Here is a 19060-nt window from a genome sequence, read left to right as displayed (position 1 = left end):
TTGCTGGGAAATTCTTGATCTGGGCAATCTTGCGGTACAACAATACAGATCTAACCTTTCTTACAATGTTAAGCAGCCATGATTCAGAAACATATCTTGTTTCAATAAGTGTAACTTGACACATAACTATATAAATTGTAAGAGAATATGAACCTGTTCCAAGGTAATAATTTTTCACCCCTTCTTACACCCTTAGATGTCAGGTCCCTTCTTTATAACTAGAGTAGCTAGAAGAAATTCCTTTAAAGCTGCATTCCAGCATTTGGGTTTTTTTTTATTTCAGCCCTGGGGTGGTCCTGTAAATGTAAGTCACCTGCCCCCTTTCATATACTCACCCTTCGGCATCTTCATCTTTTTCTAGTGTCACTCTGGTTGATCTATGGTGTTTTGTGACCTACCGGCAACTCCACAGTTTCATGGAGCATTCTGGAGGTCATAACTCTGCCTTGTTCTGGCATTCATTGAGTTGCATTGAGTGGTTGTGCTGAAGACAGCGCTGTGGGACCAGAGCTGCGCTGAAAAACGATGAAGTTGCCGAAGGACAAGTATAATACAGGGGACAGGGGGCTTTACATTTAAAGTGCCACTTTAAAGTGCCACTCCAGCACTGAAAAGAAAAAAACTAAAAGCTGAAGTGGTGCTTTAAAAAGTAACATAAGCTTTAAAGGGGTGGTTCACCCCTTTTCATTACTGGCCACATTGATGTTATGTTGAGAAACAAGGTTTCTCTCAAATACCTTATGTTGCCAACAGTGCCTGTGCATGGCGCTATTGTGGTCCGCTCAACGCTTCGTGACCTCTAATGTCCGGTAATGTCACATCAACTGAGGCAGGCCGCAGTCTTCCTGAGTGACTGTGCTGGGGGCTGCGTTTAACTGCTCATCACTGCCCAGCGTCACAGCTCAGCATCTCCCTGCTCTTTCCTTCACTTCAGAGCGCCACAAACAGGAGCGACGCTGGGCTGTGATGAATGGTGAAACGCCGCCCACGGCCCAGTGACTCAGGAAGACTGGGGTCGGCTGCGGTGATGTCAGGTCAACAGGAAGTTGACGTGACATCACCGGGCATCAGAGGTCACGGAGCGCGGGGTTCACGCAATACTGCTGCTCACAGGCACTATTGGCAACACAAGGTATTTGAGAGAAACCTCGTTTCTCATTATAATATCAATGTGAGTGAACTACCTATTTAAGCATTTTCAGATGAAACCAAGTTATCAGCTATCCATGAGAAAGGTGGTAACGTTGATTTGTGGGAGTTTGACCTCCGAGAACCTCTCTGATTGGCAGAACAGGGAGTTTTTAACCCCAATGGGGTACTCTGTGGGGTTGCCAAACAAAGCCAAGCACTGTGCTCTGCAGGACCAATGAGAATGAGTGGAGTGCAGGCCGAGCATGGGCTTTGCCTCTCCATTCTATCAGTGCCATCTATCCTGTGGATAGGTGATAACTTGTTTTCACTGGATAAGCACTTTATGGCTTTGTGCACAAGTTGCATGTTTATCTCTTTTTTATGCAATTTTGACTGCAGATTTTTCCCAAAACCTGATTGGAATCCTGATGCCAGCAAAGTCAATGAGAATCCTGAAGTGTCATGCACACGCTGCTTATTTGTGACTTGCAGCATGTACATTCTTTCAGCTTTTTTGCAGCCTTTTTTCACCCATTAACAACAATGAAATTAATCAAAAGTGCTATGAAAACGCAGGTATAAAATGATTGCGGTTTTGCTGTGTACTTGCTGCATTTTTGTTTTGCTGGCGTTTTTAGATAGCAGTGAATGCCATATAGATAGATAATAAAAACCTATTTGGCCTTGGTGTCAGTATGATCCAAATACTCAGCATGCGCACATATCCTAGGTGTTCTGCAGATGTAGAATATACCATGTTTCTTAGATTTTGTTTGTTATTGTCTTCATGGCGTTTATCACTGATGTTAGAATTATCCAATTGTTTTTAATTCATCCTGTAGGCCACAAGCCAAACAGATCTCGAAAACTGGGTGACAGCAATTCACTCTGCCTGTGCCTCACTTTTTGCCAAGAAGCATGGGAAAGAGGACACCATCAGATTGCTAAAAAGTCAAACTAGAAGTCTTATGCAAAAGGTTGATATGGACAGTAAAATGAAGAAGATGGCCGAGCTACAACTCTCTATTGTTAATGACCCCAAGAATAGAAAAGCCATAGAAAACCAGGTGGGTTTAATAATTTATTACCAGCTACTGCTTTATCCTACTAGTGAGTTTACAGAGCCTTGTATGTATTGTTCTACCTCTTGTCATACACTGGGATCAGCTACCTTTGGCAGTGCACCAGCATCCACGTGTCAGGGCACGTTGGGAAATGTAGGTTCACAACAGCTGGAAAGCCACAGGTTGCTGATTCCTGCACTAGGCCTTATTTTTCACAAATGTCTGACAGAACATGGACCTTTTTTCCATAGCAACCAATCAGAACTCACCTCTCTTTCCTTTAGCTGCTTTGGTAATATGAAAGCTGAGCTGTGATAGGCTGCTATGAGAATAGTGCCAGTTTACAAATTGATTTACTTTTCAGAGCTATGTGTAAAGGAAATAAATTTGATCCAAATGTTGAACTGGATACTGTATGTCCACTGTTATCTATAGACATACGCCTTGTACCGTATATGTATATCATGTGTCCCCTATTTTAGAGCATAGCATATGTATTTAGTAATTCATTAGCATAATCACATGTTCCCGTTATTCTGCATAGAAAACATGAACATATTTATAAAGATCTAATGCACAATACTGCAAACTTCACTTCTGCTATGGATTCCTGCTGAGATTACCAGCTTCAGAAATATATCTAATTCGCCTTTCTTCCTACCTTTGGATAAATAGTTTTTTAATGCTCTTTTTTATATAAAACAAAAAATTGTTTAAAAGAACTGAAGTCCTCAGTGGTTGATACCTTTTAATGGCTAACTGAAAAGATGGTAATAATAGCAAGCTTTCGAGACTACTCAGGTCTCTTCATCAGGCTCAATATAACATAAAATCTGAAGAGTCACATATTTATACACAACAGGACATAGAATGGGGCAGTAAGAAAAAAACAAACAAAAAAAAAACAAGTTATATGAAACTGCCACTCTCGCGGGACTGTGCAATGTGCACAGTGTGACCGCTGGTGACGTGTTGCGCATGCGCGAGATTATGGGCGGCGCTGTGACTTTCATCAGCAAGTACCCGCCCATAATCTCATGGTCGTGCTTTCACCGCCACCTCCACCGTTCTGCGCAAGCGCTGGCTAGCTTACCTCACGTCACCTCTTTGAAATTGCGCGATGGGAGACGGCCTAAAGCGTCAGGGAAGCCGACTAACGGACACCAGAGAGCCCGCCCCCGTGTACCATTATCAAGATCTGAATACAAAAAGTTACCACTTTACAAAGTCTTTATTTTGGTCAGAAAGGGGGCACATAAACAACAGGAACATTGCTAGAACTGCAAAATTTCTGATGACAGGTTCCCTTTAACCCCTTAACGACCCATGACGTACTAGATACGTCATGGATCGTGTGCCGGTAAGCCCCGCCCCCTGCCGCCGGCAGGCGGCGACGAGACGCGCACATATCAGCTGTTATCAACAGCTGATATGTGTGCCTGCTAGCCGCAGGTGGAATCGCTTCCACCCGCGGCCATTAACCCCTTACATTTCGCTGCCAAAGTCTTGGCAGCGATATGTATATGGACGCCGCCATGACAGTGACTTACCCCGCCCCCACCGGAAGTCACGTGACATGATCACGTGACTTTCGGCGGTTGCCATGGTAGCACAGGGTCATGTGATGACGCCTGTAGCTAACATGAGTCACTTCCTCTCAATGCCGGAATACAGCCGGCATTGAAAGTGAAGCAGCAAATCTGCAGTTCTCAGCTCTGTAGCTGAGATCTGCAGATAGTGCAGAGCGATCGGATTGCTGATCGCAATAGCCCCCTAGGGGGACTAGTAAAATAAAAAAAAAAAGTAAAAAAAAAGTTTTAAAAAATTAAAAAAAAATAAAAAAACCTAAAAGTTCAAATCACCCCCCTTTCACCCCATTGAAAATTAAAGGGTTAAAAAAAATAAAAAATACACACATATTTGGTATCGCCACGTTCAGAAATGCCCGATCTATCAAAATATAAAATCAATGAATCTGATCAGTAAACGGTGTAGCGGCAAAAAAATTCCAAACGCCAAAATTACGTTTTTTGGTCGCCGCAAATTTTGCACAAAATGCAATAACAGGCGATCAAAACGTAGCATCTGCGCAAAAATGGTACCGTTAAGAACGTCAGGTCAAGACGCAAAAAATAAGCCATCACTGAGCCTCAGATCCTGAAAAATGAGAACGCTACGGGTTTTGGAAAATGGCGCAAAACGTGCGCCACGTTTTTTGGACAAGCTTGTGAATTTTTTTAACCCCTTAGATACAAGTAAACCTATACATGTTTGGTGTCTACAAACTCGCACCGACCTGAGGCATCATACCCACACATCAGTTTTACCATATAGTGAACACGGTGAATAAAATATCCCAAAAACTATTGTACAATCCCACTTTTTTTGCAATTTTTCCGCACTTGGAATTTTTTTGCCGTTTTCCAGTACACTATATGGTAAAACTTATGGTTTCATTTAAAAGTACAACTCGTCCCGCAAAAAACAAGCCCTCATATGGCAAGATTGATGGAAAAATTAAAAAGTTACGCCTCTCGGAAGAAGGGGAGCAAAAAACAAAAACGCAAAAACGGAAAGTGCCCGGGGGCTGAAGGGGTTAAGGCAAAAACATGCATTCTAAACTGCAAGTAGGAGAACGCAAAGTGGGGCCTTAGCCTAAGGACAATTTGCATAAAATATGGCAAGGTAAAGAATAGTGAAATAGGTGCAAGTAAAGCACCACAAGGGTGGCACAGCAGGGGGACAACAAGAAACAGCAAGTTAGAAGTTTCACACAGTATCCCAAAAAATATATATACGTGCAATCATGTGTCCCAAATACTGGGAATACACAATATCAATATAATGCACCAATACCAATGCACATAAATATGTACAAGTTAAAAAACATGCGCTAGTGCACACGTACTGTATATATACAATGTTAATGAAGTATACTATAAGAAAAAGAAGATACTAAAAAAAAGGGAGGAATAGACAGGGTGCAAAGGGTTAATCAAGAAATGTAAATGGCAAATGTGCAAAAAGCAAGATGCTGTCTACAGGAATAAATGCTGATCAAACGAGTAATTCAGGCATAATTCAAGAGTCAGGTAAAACACATCAATATAGGTAAGATGGTGAATATCCAAGGCCGCATGTATTTACCTGAAGTCATATCCCGCTCCTGCTGTGCCGACACCAAAGACCTACACGTGTTTCGGCATTTAGCCTTCGTCAGGGGAGGGTGTGTGCATTATATTGATATTGTGTATTCCCACTATTTGGGACACTTATAATTGCATGTATATACAGTATATTTTTTTAGATACTATGTGAAACATTTAATTTGGTGTTTCTTGTTGTCCCCCTGCTGAGCCGTCCTTGTGGTGCTTTATTTGCACCTGTTTCACTATTCTTTACCTTGCCATATTTTGTGCAAATTGTTAAATAAACTATATATAATGTTATTTCTGTGTATGGGCTATTTTTTTTATAGGTTATATATAGACACCAGAAGAGGCAGCTGTGAGCGACTTTACAACAGTTACTACTATTCCCTTTAATTAGATGGCTATATGTCCATACGCCTGCTTAATAAAACACATTGGCTGCTGTGGCTAATCAGTTTGGATAGATTACAGCACATGGCTGTGAGTACATAAAAAATAATTAGTTTGTCACTAACATTTCATCATTAATGCTAGGACCATTTGGAAATGGTTCCGACTTGTCCAGAAAAAGCTTCAGGCATTGCCGGTAGCTGTGATTATTGGAAGTGCTTTATACAGAGGAAGCATTCCAATTATCTATTGGACGCAGCCAATAATAACCTATTAAATCTCAATAGTAATGTTAAACATGTACAACAAGCCATTTTTATATAAAAGTTCATATAATATTTCTATCTCAGTTTTTCTTGGGACCGCATTAAACAAAAACCACCATACTTTTTACCAAATGAAAGATTTTAATGTTTATTCCCTTCAGCTGATATTTTTTTGTTATGGTTCCATTTTTTCCTCCTCATATCTTTTTGATTTTTCACTTGATATAGCCATAATAGGGATTGCTTTTCGAATTACAGCGATAAGAAAATTGTATAGTTTATTAACATATTTTAGAAATTGAACTCCCCACACCTCAAATTTGTATAAAAAAAATAAAAAATTATTTGTGTTGCCAACTTCTTAAATCTGTAATATTTTTATATTTTTCTATTAGCGGAGCTGTAAGAGGATTTGCTTCAAGCTGCCATTTTTATTGATATCATTTTGGGGTACATACGACATACTGTATTAGTCACTTCTTATTACATATTTGGAAGCTGCAGTGACTGTAAAAACTGGTGCTGTGATTTCTTTTTTTCTTTTGGAGTTCAACATAAGTTATACATTTTTTAAACTTTTGATAGACCGAGCTTTTATGGATGCAGTTCACGCACCCCAGGGCTTTGGGGTACTCGGTTGGCTGTATATTACTGGGATAGTTAACTGGGTGGCCATTGCCCGCTTCCATGACCCTGGGGTTTGCTTAAAAGGGGTTTTGTACAAGGGAAAAATAAAAATAAAGTGTTTTCCATGACGCCACTTGCGGCTAAATGGGGAAAGCCACTGCTGCAAAGTCTCTCACTGCTGGGGCTGGTTGTATTGGACAGCTTAGGTGTGATGGCTTTCCGCAAGTAGAGCTAGGCCCCAGGTGAGGATGATGGTGGTTGTAGTATATCGATGCAGATGGGTTGCGATTTAACTTGTGCTATACTCACTGGTTTGCAGTTGCTGCAACCCGGCTGGTGCTGGTCTTTACCAATCCGGTATTCCCTTTCTTCCAGTGTCGGTGTAGTGAACTGGTGAGCTTTATTTCCATGCACCCGTCTGCAGTTGGTGGGTCTCCGTGGCCTGGAGCGTTTTAGTCCCCTCCTGTTGTCTCCTTCCTGGCCCGTACGGCAGGCAGCTTGAACCTCTCTTGGATCAGACCTCTGTCCCTGTTCCCAGGTTCTCTCTCTGCTGTTGTCCCCTGGACACTAACATCGGTAAGGTCCTTGATGGTCCACTCACCGGACAGATTGTTATCAGGTTAGCCGAAGCGTCTTCCTGAACTAGGGCTCTGTACCCCGTCGGTGCTCGGTCCAGTGAGTACTCTCGCCATACTCTCCCTGGCAACCATACTCCTTTTTACTCAGTAGTCACTTTACACTTTCCGTCAGCGTGGTAACTTCTGACTGACTGTCTTTTCACTAATCTAACAAGATGTCCGTCGTCCGTCCACTCTATTGACTATCCCCTCCTCCTCCCAAGTTTCTGACTAGTGGATTGAATGAATTCCAACCAATAGGTGGCCATCCATCAGGTCCAGCCTGTTATTCAGTCTGGGGAAAAGGGCGTGGATTGTGTGTGTTGTGGTGTTTACCGGCACTGGTCTTCCAGGAATTCCGGGGTTAGATGTAGTACCCGGTGGCACCTTACACTCAGGGGTGCCACACAGTGATACCAATCAATTATATTTATTATTACTAATAATAAACTGCCAAAGAAACCCAACAGTGTGGGGGGCGGTGGGCACTGGTGAGAGTTAGCACCGGCAATGGCGCTATTTAAATGCTGCTGTCAGGGAATGCAGCAGTATATAAAAGCTAAATACCAGTGATCTGAACACGCCAATTGCTTATGTTACAGGTAGAATCTGGCTATGTATTACAGCCAGCACATGCCCTGTATGGAGTAGGCATAGCTCCTGAGCTCACTCCATACACATGCGCCCTCACTGTGATGTATAGTTACGTCAGGGTACGCAAAGGGGTTAAAGGACATCTGTCACTAGGATCAACCCTTCTAAGCTGTGTGTATGGACATGCAGGTTATAGAAAGATGAATAAAATGACACCTTTATATCTGTGATCTGTTGTTTTATTCCTCAGAAATCCACATTTTTCTTAATATGTAAATGAGCTGTTAGAATCTATGGGCCGGACACAGAACTCCCTGAGAAGCTTATTTTAAATGAAAGTGGGTATTACCTGTGTGAGACATGTAATGACTGACAGCTATAATCATACTCATACTCTTTACCTTATTACATACAACTTTACTGCTGTAGCTATTGTCTCATAGTGCTGTCAGCACTGCTGCAGAGCTGTGCCTGATTTCCACTAGCACTTCTTTGACTTCCATCTACAAGCAGCCAGTGTTGGGGGACGAGACTGCAGCCAAACTTTGTCTTATTACAAACACAACTACAGTTACAGTTCTGTTTTCATAGTGCTATCAGCTCTGCTATACTGTTTCTCCTCACACACTTGCTATGTAAAATGAAAGCTAAAGAAGTGTTAGTATTAGTCAGGCACAGCTCTGCTGCTGAGCTGACAGCACAAAAAGAGTGATTCAACTGCTGAGGTGTTTCTAATGAGACAAACCTCAGCTCTGCAGTATTGTCTTAGTTATAGTCATACAAAGCCCGGTAGTGAGAATAGGGGAGCATACTATCAGTCATTACATGTCTCACACTCATAATGCCCCCCTTTCATTTAAAATAAGCTCTGGAGAAAAAAAAGCACAAGAACCGAGTTCAGCGGCATCTTTTAATTAAATCACATCCACATTACTTGGACAATTAAACACAGCAAATTTCAGTGCAAAAACAGCAGCAGAAAAAACGGCAGTTACGCTACATGTGTGGCTGGTTTCAGACGTCCGTGTTTAATCAGGTACCAGTCACACGCATGGTTATGGTCACACAAACCCCATAAATCTGATCACTGTGTTGTGAGGGTCATTATGATTACAGGGACACCAAACATGTCGTTGTTTTTTGCTGATTTGTGATGTTTATTATTTTTTTAAAAAACGCATTAAAAATGACATTATTTTAGTTATTTTTAGTAACTTTATTAAAAGACAAAAAAATCGGTTTTATTCTCCCTGTGAAATTCAGGACATAGAGATGCACAGTTCTGTATAATGGATCTTTATGTTTAGTGTAATCTGTCTGTGGAGTCAAGATGCTGCATTGCAGCGTCAAGTATAGGAACGTCTCCCTGTTACATCACCAGAGTTTGTGGCTCAGCAGCTAGGGTGCTGCTAAAATGTTTGGAAGTTGGTAGATTGAGTCCCAGGCAGGGATAAGAAACAAAAGACAATTTTGTAATTATTTTATAGTAGTTTTATAAGAACAAAAAAATCTGCCTTTTTCTTCACCAAGGTAAATAGAGATATATGTATATATATACAGTATCTCAGTGGAGCTGAATAATCTGCTTTTGGGTTCCCTACTTGCAATACAGGTCAAGATGATAAAATCCTCCCATAAGTATCAGTTCAGTGGCTCAATGGTAGAGCTGATGCCTACAAACATAGAATTCACATGTTCTCGGCCAAGGGAAACCAGAGATGAAGGAAATGAAATGTATCCGCTGCCCTGAGAGGTTGAAGAGTCAGGACAAGAGCCCTCAAATCTGGACAGTCCTGTTGAATCTGGGACAAATAGGAGTTATGCTATAGAACAGTACATTTTTAACAGGTGCCCTACTCTGCAGGAACATGTGCCCACAATGTTGCAACAATTATATTATTCCCAATACACAGGGAAGATTTGTTTTTACAAAAGCTATCTTTATTTTTCATAACAACCAATCACATTACAGTACAGCTTTAATTTTACCAGAGAAGTTTAAAAAATGTAAGCTGATCTCTGATTGGTTGCTTTAGGAAACGCTGATTGGTTACTTTTTCTTTTAGACATTTTTGATGACTGAGACGCATAAAACTAAAATAATAAGGGCAATTAAATGAAATATTTATATTACATCTATATTGGATGTGTTTAAGAATAATACAACATATATTATTTTGTTCTTTTTTCTCCAACACCCACATAATAGAATATTTATATATGAATTTTCTTGAAACACAGTGAAATAATTATCATAATAATAATGTTTGTTTTTCCCAGAAGTACAACAAAAAGACCAGCAACATTTGCTCCCCAACACACCCTCCACAATAGATACGTTTGGCTCACTCTTCTGTGATCTAGTACTTTTGAAGTTAAAATACTAAATGGTCTAAGCAGCTATTTATCCCAGATAATCTGCTGCGTTGGGATTTTCTGTGCTCGGCCATAAGACTAAGGCGTCACATTTCACCATTCTCAAGGAACAGCAGCTCAGTGTCTCAGTACAATTATGGTATTATTACCCTATAATGTTTTCCTTACCTCTTTGATCTATAGATAGATTGTCATCTGTTACTTGACGTTTTGGTAGGAATGACTTAAAGGAAAAAGTCATGCGCCTGTCACTTTTAAAAGGGTAGGTTGAGTCGTAATTGTCTTTAATTCCTTTCACTGTGCTGAATAAACCATGTACAATTTTCAATGCAAACACTCAGATTATTCATTTTCATTATTATTTTATTTTCAATTTTTTGGTCAAATCGTTAGTCACTCATTTTATAATTCAGTGATGTATTTATCAGCATGAAAATACTCACTAGAAATCCATGTGTTTTCCTCTTTCTTTTACTCTTCCTGCATATGTATGTGTGTGTATATATATATATACAAGTGCATCTCAATAAATTAGAATATCCTCAAAAAGTTAATTTGTTTCAGTAATTCATTAGGAAAAGTGAAACACATTATTTAGTCATTACACAGAGGGATCTATTTCAAGTGTTTATTTCTGTTAATGTTGATGATTATGGCTTAAAGCAGATGAAAACCCAAAAGTCATTATCTCAGAAAATTAAAATAATTACTACAAACACCTGCAAAGGCTTTTTAAGCATTTAAAATGGTCCCTTAGTCTGGTTCAGTAGATGTGACAGATGTCCAGATGTCAGTTATTGATACACTCCACAAAGAGGGTAAGCCACAAAAGTCATTGCTAAAGAAGCTGGCTTTTTACAAGTGATGTATCAAGGTTCCAGAGTCTGGAGGAAGAGTGGAGAGGCCACAATCCAAGCTGCTTGAGGTCTAGTGTGAAGTTTCCACAATCAGTGATGGTTTGGGGAGCCATGTCATCTGCTGGTATAGGTCCAACAATGCATATGAGCTGAAAGCTGCTATCAAAGCAACCTGGGCTTCCATAACACCTCAGCAGTGCCACAGGCTGATCCCCTCCATGCCACGCCACATTGATGCACTAATTCATGCAAAAGGAGCCCTGGCCAAGTATTGAGGCATTTACTGTACTTACTTTTCAGTAGGCGCCAACATTTTCTAAGTTTAAAATAATTTTTCAGTTGCTCTTATATAATATTCTAATTTTCTGAGATAATGACTTTTAGGTTTCATTGGCTGTAAACCATAATCATTAACATTAACAGAAATAAACACTTGAAATAGATCACTCTGTTTGTAATTACTCTATATAATATATGCACATACTGAATTACTGAAAACTTAGAGGATATTCTAATTTATTGAGATACACTTGCGTGTATGTGTGTGTATGTATGTATGTGTGTGTATATATATATATATATATATATATATATATATATATATATATATATATATGACAGAGAGAGAGAGAGATACAGTATACATACACAGTTGAAATTAGAAGCTTACATACCTTTCATTAGTATTTGGTACCATTGCCCTTAAACTGTATGACTTAGGTGAAACATTTTGGATCTCCTTCCACAAGTTTTTCACAATAGTTGGTAGGAATTTGGATTCATTCCTCCTGACAGAACTGGTGTAACTGGGCCATGTTTTTAGGTCGCCTTGCTCACACCTACCTGCCTTTTCAGCTTTGCCCATAAATTTTCAATAGAATTGAGATCAGGACTTTTTGATGGCCACTGCAAAACTTTGACTTTGCAGAAAGTAATAAAAATGCCTTAAAACATTCTCTTTCATTATTCTGGCATTTGGCAAATGTAAATAATATTGGTTCAAAATTGACCTAAAACAGGAATGGTTTATTCTGATTCATGTCAGACAGTGAGAAAAGCATGCAGATGTGTCTTTTTAGATAGTGTATGGAAACTTCTGGTTTCAACTGTATGTGTATGGACGTGTGTATGTAAGTATCTATATACTTTAGATATGTATATGTGTGTCTGTTGGTGTATATTGTATATGTATGCATGTGCATGTTGTTGAATACTGTATATGTATGTGTATGTATCCTTGTATTTATGTGTGTGGTGGAATGTATATATATATATATATATATATATATATATATATATATATGTGTATCATTGTCTATATACTGGATGTGTGTGTGTGTGTGTGTCTGTGTCTGTGTATGTATATATTGTTGTGCATATATAAGTATGTGTGTATATATACTGAATATATATGTGTGTGTTTGTGTATACTGTATATGTATACATGTAAGGCTGAATGGAGCCCACAGAAGAGCCATGGACAAAGTGACCCATGACTGACTATGTAGGGCAACGAGAGGTTAACACTGGTTGGAGGGAAATAAAGCGCGGGCTGTGGGGGGGTTAAAAGTTTAGGGGGCAGGGAAAGGTGTTGGGGGGAGGCCAAGTTTGAATCTGGTATATAGCATCAGAAAAGGGGGTGGGGACTACCGGAACAGCATTTTAGGCCAGCAGAAAAGGTCTCGCCCTCCCACCCTGTGTTGAGCTTTGGGTGTGGGTTTGTTAGGAATCTGTTTTGTGTTTTTAACAAAGTGTTCGGTGTCATTTCGGCAAGCAGTAGTGAGGTGGGTTATTGGAGTTGGTGGTAAAATGGTGGGGGGGGTGTTGAACATCAGGTGCATGATAACCCCCTTCTTTTCTTTGGAATGGTAATTATCTGGCAGACTTTAGGGTTCTCCAGGGTCGAGTCCCCTGGAAGTCGGTGTTAGGGAAGTGGTTTTCCGATAACAGGTGTCCCCGAGCCTGTGGTTATAGCTGGGGGCAATGCCGGATGGTTTATCAATATTATGGGAACGTCCACCAGGTTTTGGAGCTCCAAGAACCCACCTCACTTTAAAGAAAGATATTTTATTTATTACTGTCATGTTTGGGTAATAAAGGCCCGATTTGGCCAATTTATCCAAGCAGGTGTCATGTTTTTATTGGAGGGGAATCTGTGGGATAAAGGGAAAAGTGCATAGCGGGTTGGTTGCAGATGGGAAGGAAGCATCTACAATAGTGTAGACATGTATGTCATGGCTGTGTGTGGCTGAATACATAGTTTGGGTATAGTCCCTGCTTAGCCTAGAGCTGCCAGTCTTGTATAGCAAAAAGGGAATTAGTGACGCTCAGTTGTTAACTTATTCACACATTTCTAGAAGGAATAACAGAGGAATGGCACACCCTACAGTTCTAAGAAAAGATGCTCCACAATGTTGTTAGTATTTCCTTAAGTATTATTCTTGTGAGATTCTTATAATGGTAGAAAGAAACAACATTCTAATATTACATAACGTTTTATCTCTTACAGGGCCAAGGTTCTTTTAATTGTTTAGGTAGAATGCTTTTTTTCTAGTTGAGTACTTATTCTTATTATATAGCCACCATATTTTTGCAGCACATATGGACCTTTTCATAACAGCACAATGAAACTACTATCTTTTTGGTTTGTTGGTCTCATGAAGGGAAAAATGAACACAAATGTAGCATATTTATTTACATTTTTCTACACTAATGTAGTTTACTAGATAACATAATTCTCCAATTCTCTATTCTGTAGAGCATCAGGGTATATATATATTTTTGTTCATTCAGAGACCCTTTATTCTGCATGATGCGGGCACACTATGGCATGGGATATGCATTGATGACGAAGAGGATGATGCATCTTTTCTGGGCATCCTTTTTTGAGGTGTAAAATGACAGGTGTCAAGCTTTGATATTTATTTTGCTTGTACCGTTTTGATAAGATGGAGAAACCTATCTGTTTGTTTTTTGTTTTTTGGGGAGGCGCCAGGGGGTGCAAGATGGATGGGAGAAATTCAGTACCATTTTTGCCATTTTGGTGTAAAGCACATAATTATATCTGTGGCATTAAAGGGTTATTCCCATCTCCAAGCTCCTATGCCAATATGTAGTAGGTGTAGTAATAATAATATTAGCAAATACCTCCAATGAGAAATCTAGTATAATTCTCCTGATTAGCTATGTCTCTTACCTCATGTGCAGAGCATGATAGTAGCTTGAACAATCCATGGTTATGACCATGAGCTACTGTCACTATATGAGTGATCGTAATCGTGGATACCTTAGCTGCTGCAATGCCCTGCACAAGTGACATAGCTAATCAGGAGAACTATACTACATTTCTAATTCAAGGTACTTGCTAATATTATTATTACACCTACTACATATTGGGATAGGATCTTGAAGATGGCAATACACCTTTAAGAGGAACCCGAAGACCCACCTCTTCCAACAAGCCTACAACCTACAATAGCCCTCAGTCCAGTAGACCACTGCGCAACCAGCTCTGTCCTCACCTATCGTACCATCACCCATTCCCTGTAGACTGTGAGCCCTCGCGGGCAGGGTCCTCTCTCCTCCTTTACCAGTCTGTTTTGTACGGTTAATGATTGTTGTACGTTTACCCTCTTTCACTTGTAAAGCGCCATGGAATAAATGGCGCTATAATAATAATAAATAATAATAAAAAATTATCACCATAAAAACCTGATCCAGTAAACTGTAGTGTATTCAAGGAATATAATCAGATGACTAAAAAGAGATTGGTTTAGTAATACATTTGTAGATTTAGAATATTCTTTTTAAATGTTTTTTTTTCTTATTACAATTGCATGGTCACAATATTCAGATGTGGAATTGGAAGTGGAATTGTTGGAGACCAGTTGACTTCAAAGGGAACTGATTCACAGTACCTAAGAACAGCTACTATAACATGTTGAGAGCTATGGGGTCCCCACTTTGTGAGCTGTTTACTTCTGTCAGCCTCAAGACCTGCATAAGATTTGATCCCTGGAAGTGCATAATGTCCTAATCATATGGATCTGATAATGATGATGTATCTCCCAAAAATGTGATTCAAATGCATATGATGCAAATAAACTCGCACTAATGTCAATACTAGAAAGCTTGTAATTGCTCAGAAGATGGGGGGGGGGGTGGAGAGAAAAAATAGAGAACTACCCTGACCATAATAGTTTACACTCTATAAGAGAGAGGACCCTGCTAAACATTAGAGCTTACACTCTATAGAAGAGAGAGATGACCCTGCTGACCATAAATGCTTACACACTATAGGAGAGAGAAAACGCTGCTGACCATAAGAGCTTTCACTCTATAGGAGAGAAAAAGGACCCTGCTAACCATTAGAGCTTACACTCTATAGGAAGAGAGAAGCCTGCTGACCATAAGAGCTTATGTGGCACCCCTGAGGTTCAGGTCGCCACAGGGTACTGCACCTCATTTAAGGTAAGGAAGGGGTTAATCACCGGTGTTCCATCTTCACACACTACATACAGCTTAGGAGCCTTCACAAAGGGTGGGGTTGCTCAGGGTAGGCAGGGGGGTGGTTATAACGGTCATGGGACGTCCCGGTCACTGAAGCCAGTCACCTGGGGGGCAAGTTCCACTTGGGGGTAGAGGAAGGCGCAACACACTCACATAGTTAGTTAAGTCGGGATCATAGTTCTGGCAACACCTCTCTGGAAAACTTGGACTTTACTGAGCCCGGTGGCTTTGAACAGGAGCTCAGCCAGGGTACCTAACTGCTAAGGGGGACACTCTAAAAATAGGACACTCTCTCTCACTCTTTTCACAACGCTGGTGGTGCCCCCTTTACTGGATCTGGGATTGACCTGAGCCCATCATGGCAGTGACCAGTGTGACCTGGCTGGCAGCTGAATTTGTGAGTAAACTACACCCTGAACCCACAGAGACTGTGTTGGCTCTTACCTGCCTTACCTTCTTACCTGCGGCGCTGCCAATCATTTATGTGTCAACAGCCATTACAAACCTCATCATCCACCTGGGACCCGCTCCACCTGTGGGGGCAATACCATCCCTGCTGCCATAAAACCTGCCCCGGTGAGAAATTCTGCAGCGGCGACTACTACTGGCCGCATACCACAGGTGGCGTCACGACAAGCTTTCCTCATTGCACACCTCGGGGCAACGGAACCAGGCAAGGCCACCCCGTGACAACGCCTGACCCGACCCGAAACAGCCTGGCATTGAGTAGGCTGACCGCCTTCCCCATGGGTCTCTACACTTACACTCTACAGGAGAGAGAAAGAAGCATGCTGACCATTAGAGCTTACATTCTATAGGAGTGAGAGAGAGAAGCATGCCGACCATAAGAGCTTACATTCTACAGGAGAGAGAGAGAGAAGCATGCCAACCATAAGAACTTACACTCTACAAAAGAGAGAGACAAGCACACTGACCATAAGAGCTTACATTCTACAGAAGAGAGAGAGAGAAGCACGCTGACCATAAGAGCTTACACTCTACAAAAGAGAATATCATGCTGACCATAAGAGCTTACATTCTACAGGAGAGAGAGAGAAGCATGCTAACCATAAGAGCTTACACTCTACAAAAGAGAGAGAGAATCATGCTGACCATAAGAGCTTACATTCTACAGGAGAGAGAGAGAGAAGCATGCTGACCATAAGAGCTTACACTCTACAAAAGAGAGAGAGAATCATGCTGACCATACGAGTCTACACTCTGTAGGAGAGAGAGGATCCTGCTTACCATAAGAGCTTACACTCTATAGGAGAGAGTAGAGCGTTGACCAAAAGAGCTTACACTCTACAGAAGAGAAAGAGAATCCTGCTAACCATATGAGTCTACACTCTATAGGAAAGAGAGGACTCTGCTGACCATAAGAGCTTACACAATAGGAGAGAGATGATCCTGCTGACTATCAGACCTTACACTTTATAGGAGAGAGAGGACCCTGCTGATCATAAGAGCTTACACTCTATAGGAGTGAGTGGCTCTGCTGACCATAAGAGTTTACACTCTATAGGAGAGGGAGACTTACCCAGTGACTCTGGAGATGGAAAATTACCCTAAAATATGATTTATTCACCAGGTATGCATGCTTTACCGGTTTACTCAATAAAGGCATATTGCTTTCTCACAGATTGATGACATATCACTAGGATATCACCTTACGATAGGTGGAGGTTCGACTTCTAGATTGACCGGCAATCCTGAGAATGAGGAGGCTACAGCGCTGTTCCTTCACAGTATTTCCCTGCACAGCTTCATTTAAGCCCCTTTATTTTCAGGATCTCTGACCAGGTTTCTTGAGACTACTGGTGATCTAATATATTTTCATTTTGCCCCTCTTCTGAGGAAACTGTAGTGGACTTTTATATTACTCTCTTTTGTGTTCATACAAACTATATGTAAAAAAGATTGACATATGGACATTAAAATATTTCACTCAGATGCCACAAGGTATTTACCTACTTATCCTAGGGTCTGTCTGATAGCATTAAGCTGCATTTATGTCAGTGTGTGTCTGGACGCAGGATCTAAGGTTATCTAAGGCTTGCTAGCTGATTATTTTGGGATGTCTATAACATGTGTAGGTTTTGCATATGGCTTTCTACATTTTGTAATTACCCCCTGGTGCCATTACCAGTCATTTACCAGTGATTAGACACAAATGCTGGAATTATAGGGACAGCTTCATTAGCTTTAAAGTTAAACTAAGGTAAAACACATGCTACAATGTAATATCACAGCCTGATCAGAAAACTCTTGAAAGGAACATCTGGCATAGATTGAGATGTATTGATTGGTTCCAGATTTTTACTTTGTAATGCCCCATGGCACAAAACAAATACCGGCCTCCATGTTAGTAATTAAGTGTATTTCTGAGTTCAGAGATCTTAGTTTCTGTTACTTTTAATTAGAAGGTTTCCGTTTCTGGTCATTTTTCATTTCATGAAAACTATGATCAAAAAGAAATGTTTCTTTTTGTGCATTTACAAGACTCCTAACACAGCTACATGTCAGCAGCTGTCCCTTTTATTAATTACAGTCCATATTTCATACAATTGCCCTTGTTTTCAATACTGTCTGTTATGATATAGTCTTTATACTTATTTTTTAACATTCTCACTTTTTATCTTGGGCAGGGATTGTTGTAAAAAATACATAAGCATTCACTTATGTGCTTAGCCATACCTCCCAACTTTTGAAGAACAGAAAGAGGGACAGAATATGCAGCGCCTGTAGAGCGCCGCAGCAAATTTTGACCACGCCATTAGCCATACCCATTTGGCAGTGAGGGATGTTCAGCAGATGGCCCGGACTGTTCATTCATTCAGTCATAGTCGTATCAGCCAGAACGTTCTCATCTTTAGGCTATGTGCCCACGTTGTGTCGAGGTAGTTGCAGTTCTAAACGCACCCTTTGGCAGAAATGGTATTTGCCAAAGTTGCTTTTGACCACAAAAACTCTATAAATACGCTAGCGTTTTTGCCGCGGTTTTACCGCAATTTACATGCTTTTTCATTGCTTAAAGTCAGATGCGTTTTGATGACAAATACACTGCTAAATAAAGTTTTAGCTTTCAAACACTATGAAAAAATGGAAAAAAATGATAACAAATGTCAAGATTATAATCATTAACAAAATAGCTGATTTTATTAAAATGATAAATGTTTGTTAATATTTATGTATAAAATAACGTTAAATTAATGTTTTTCCTAATTTTAATTGTCGGACTATGTGTGTGTGTGTGTGTGTGTAAAGGGACATATCATTCCTTTAATATAATGTCAAAAACGTAGACAATTAAATTGTCAAAAACGCATGTTTTCTGCATCCATAAAGCATGTAAAACGCTAGGATTTTGATGTAGAATGCGTTTTGCATCTTCTCATTGACTCTAATGTTATCAAAACGCAGCTCAAATGGAAAAAAACAATTGACATGTTGCTTCTTTAACCCCTTAACGACCTT

General features: G+C 40.2%; 1 protein-coding gene across 2 annotated transcripts in view; it reads left to right on the top strand.

Moving 5' to 3' along the window:
- Positions 1 to 19060, top strand: part of TIAM2 (TIAM Rac1 associated GEF 2) — a 519289-nt gene that overhangs the window by 283370 nt on the left and 216859 nt on the right. For both annotated transcript variants that reach the window (XM_075339675.1, XM_075339674.1), the window contains exon 7: positions 1974 to 2198. In XM_075339675.1, the coding sequence (XP_075195790.1) occupies positions 1974 to 2198 (225 nt within the window). The remainder of the gene's footprint in view (positions 1 to 1973; positions 2199 to 19060) is intronic.

The sequence above is a fragment of the Anomaloglossus baeobatrachus genome, chromosome 3 (genome assembly GCF_048569485.1).
Source record: "Anomaloglossus baeobatrachus isolate aAnoBae1 chromosome 3, aAnoBae1.hap1, whole genome shotgun sequence".
NCBI lineage: Eukaryota > Metazoa > Chordata > Amphibia > Anura > Aromobatidae > Anomaloglossus > Anomaloglossus baeobatrachus.
The sequence above is the reverse complement of the archived record's forward strand: the minus strand, read 5'-3'. Positions and strand labels throughout refer to the sequence as shown.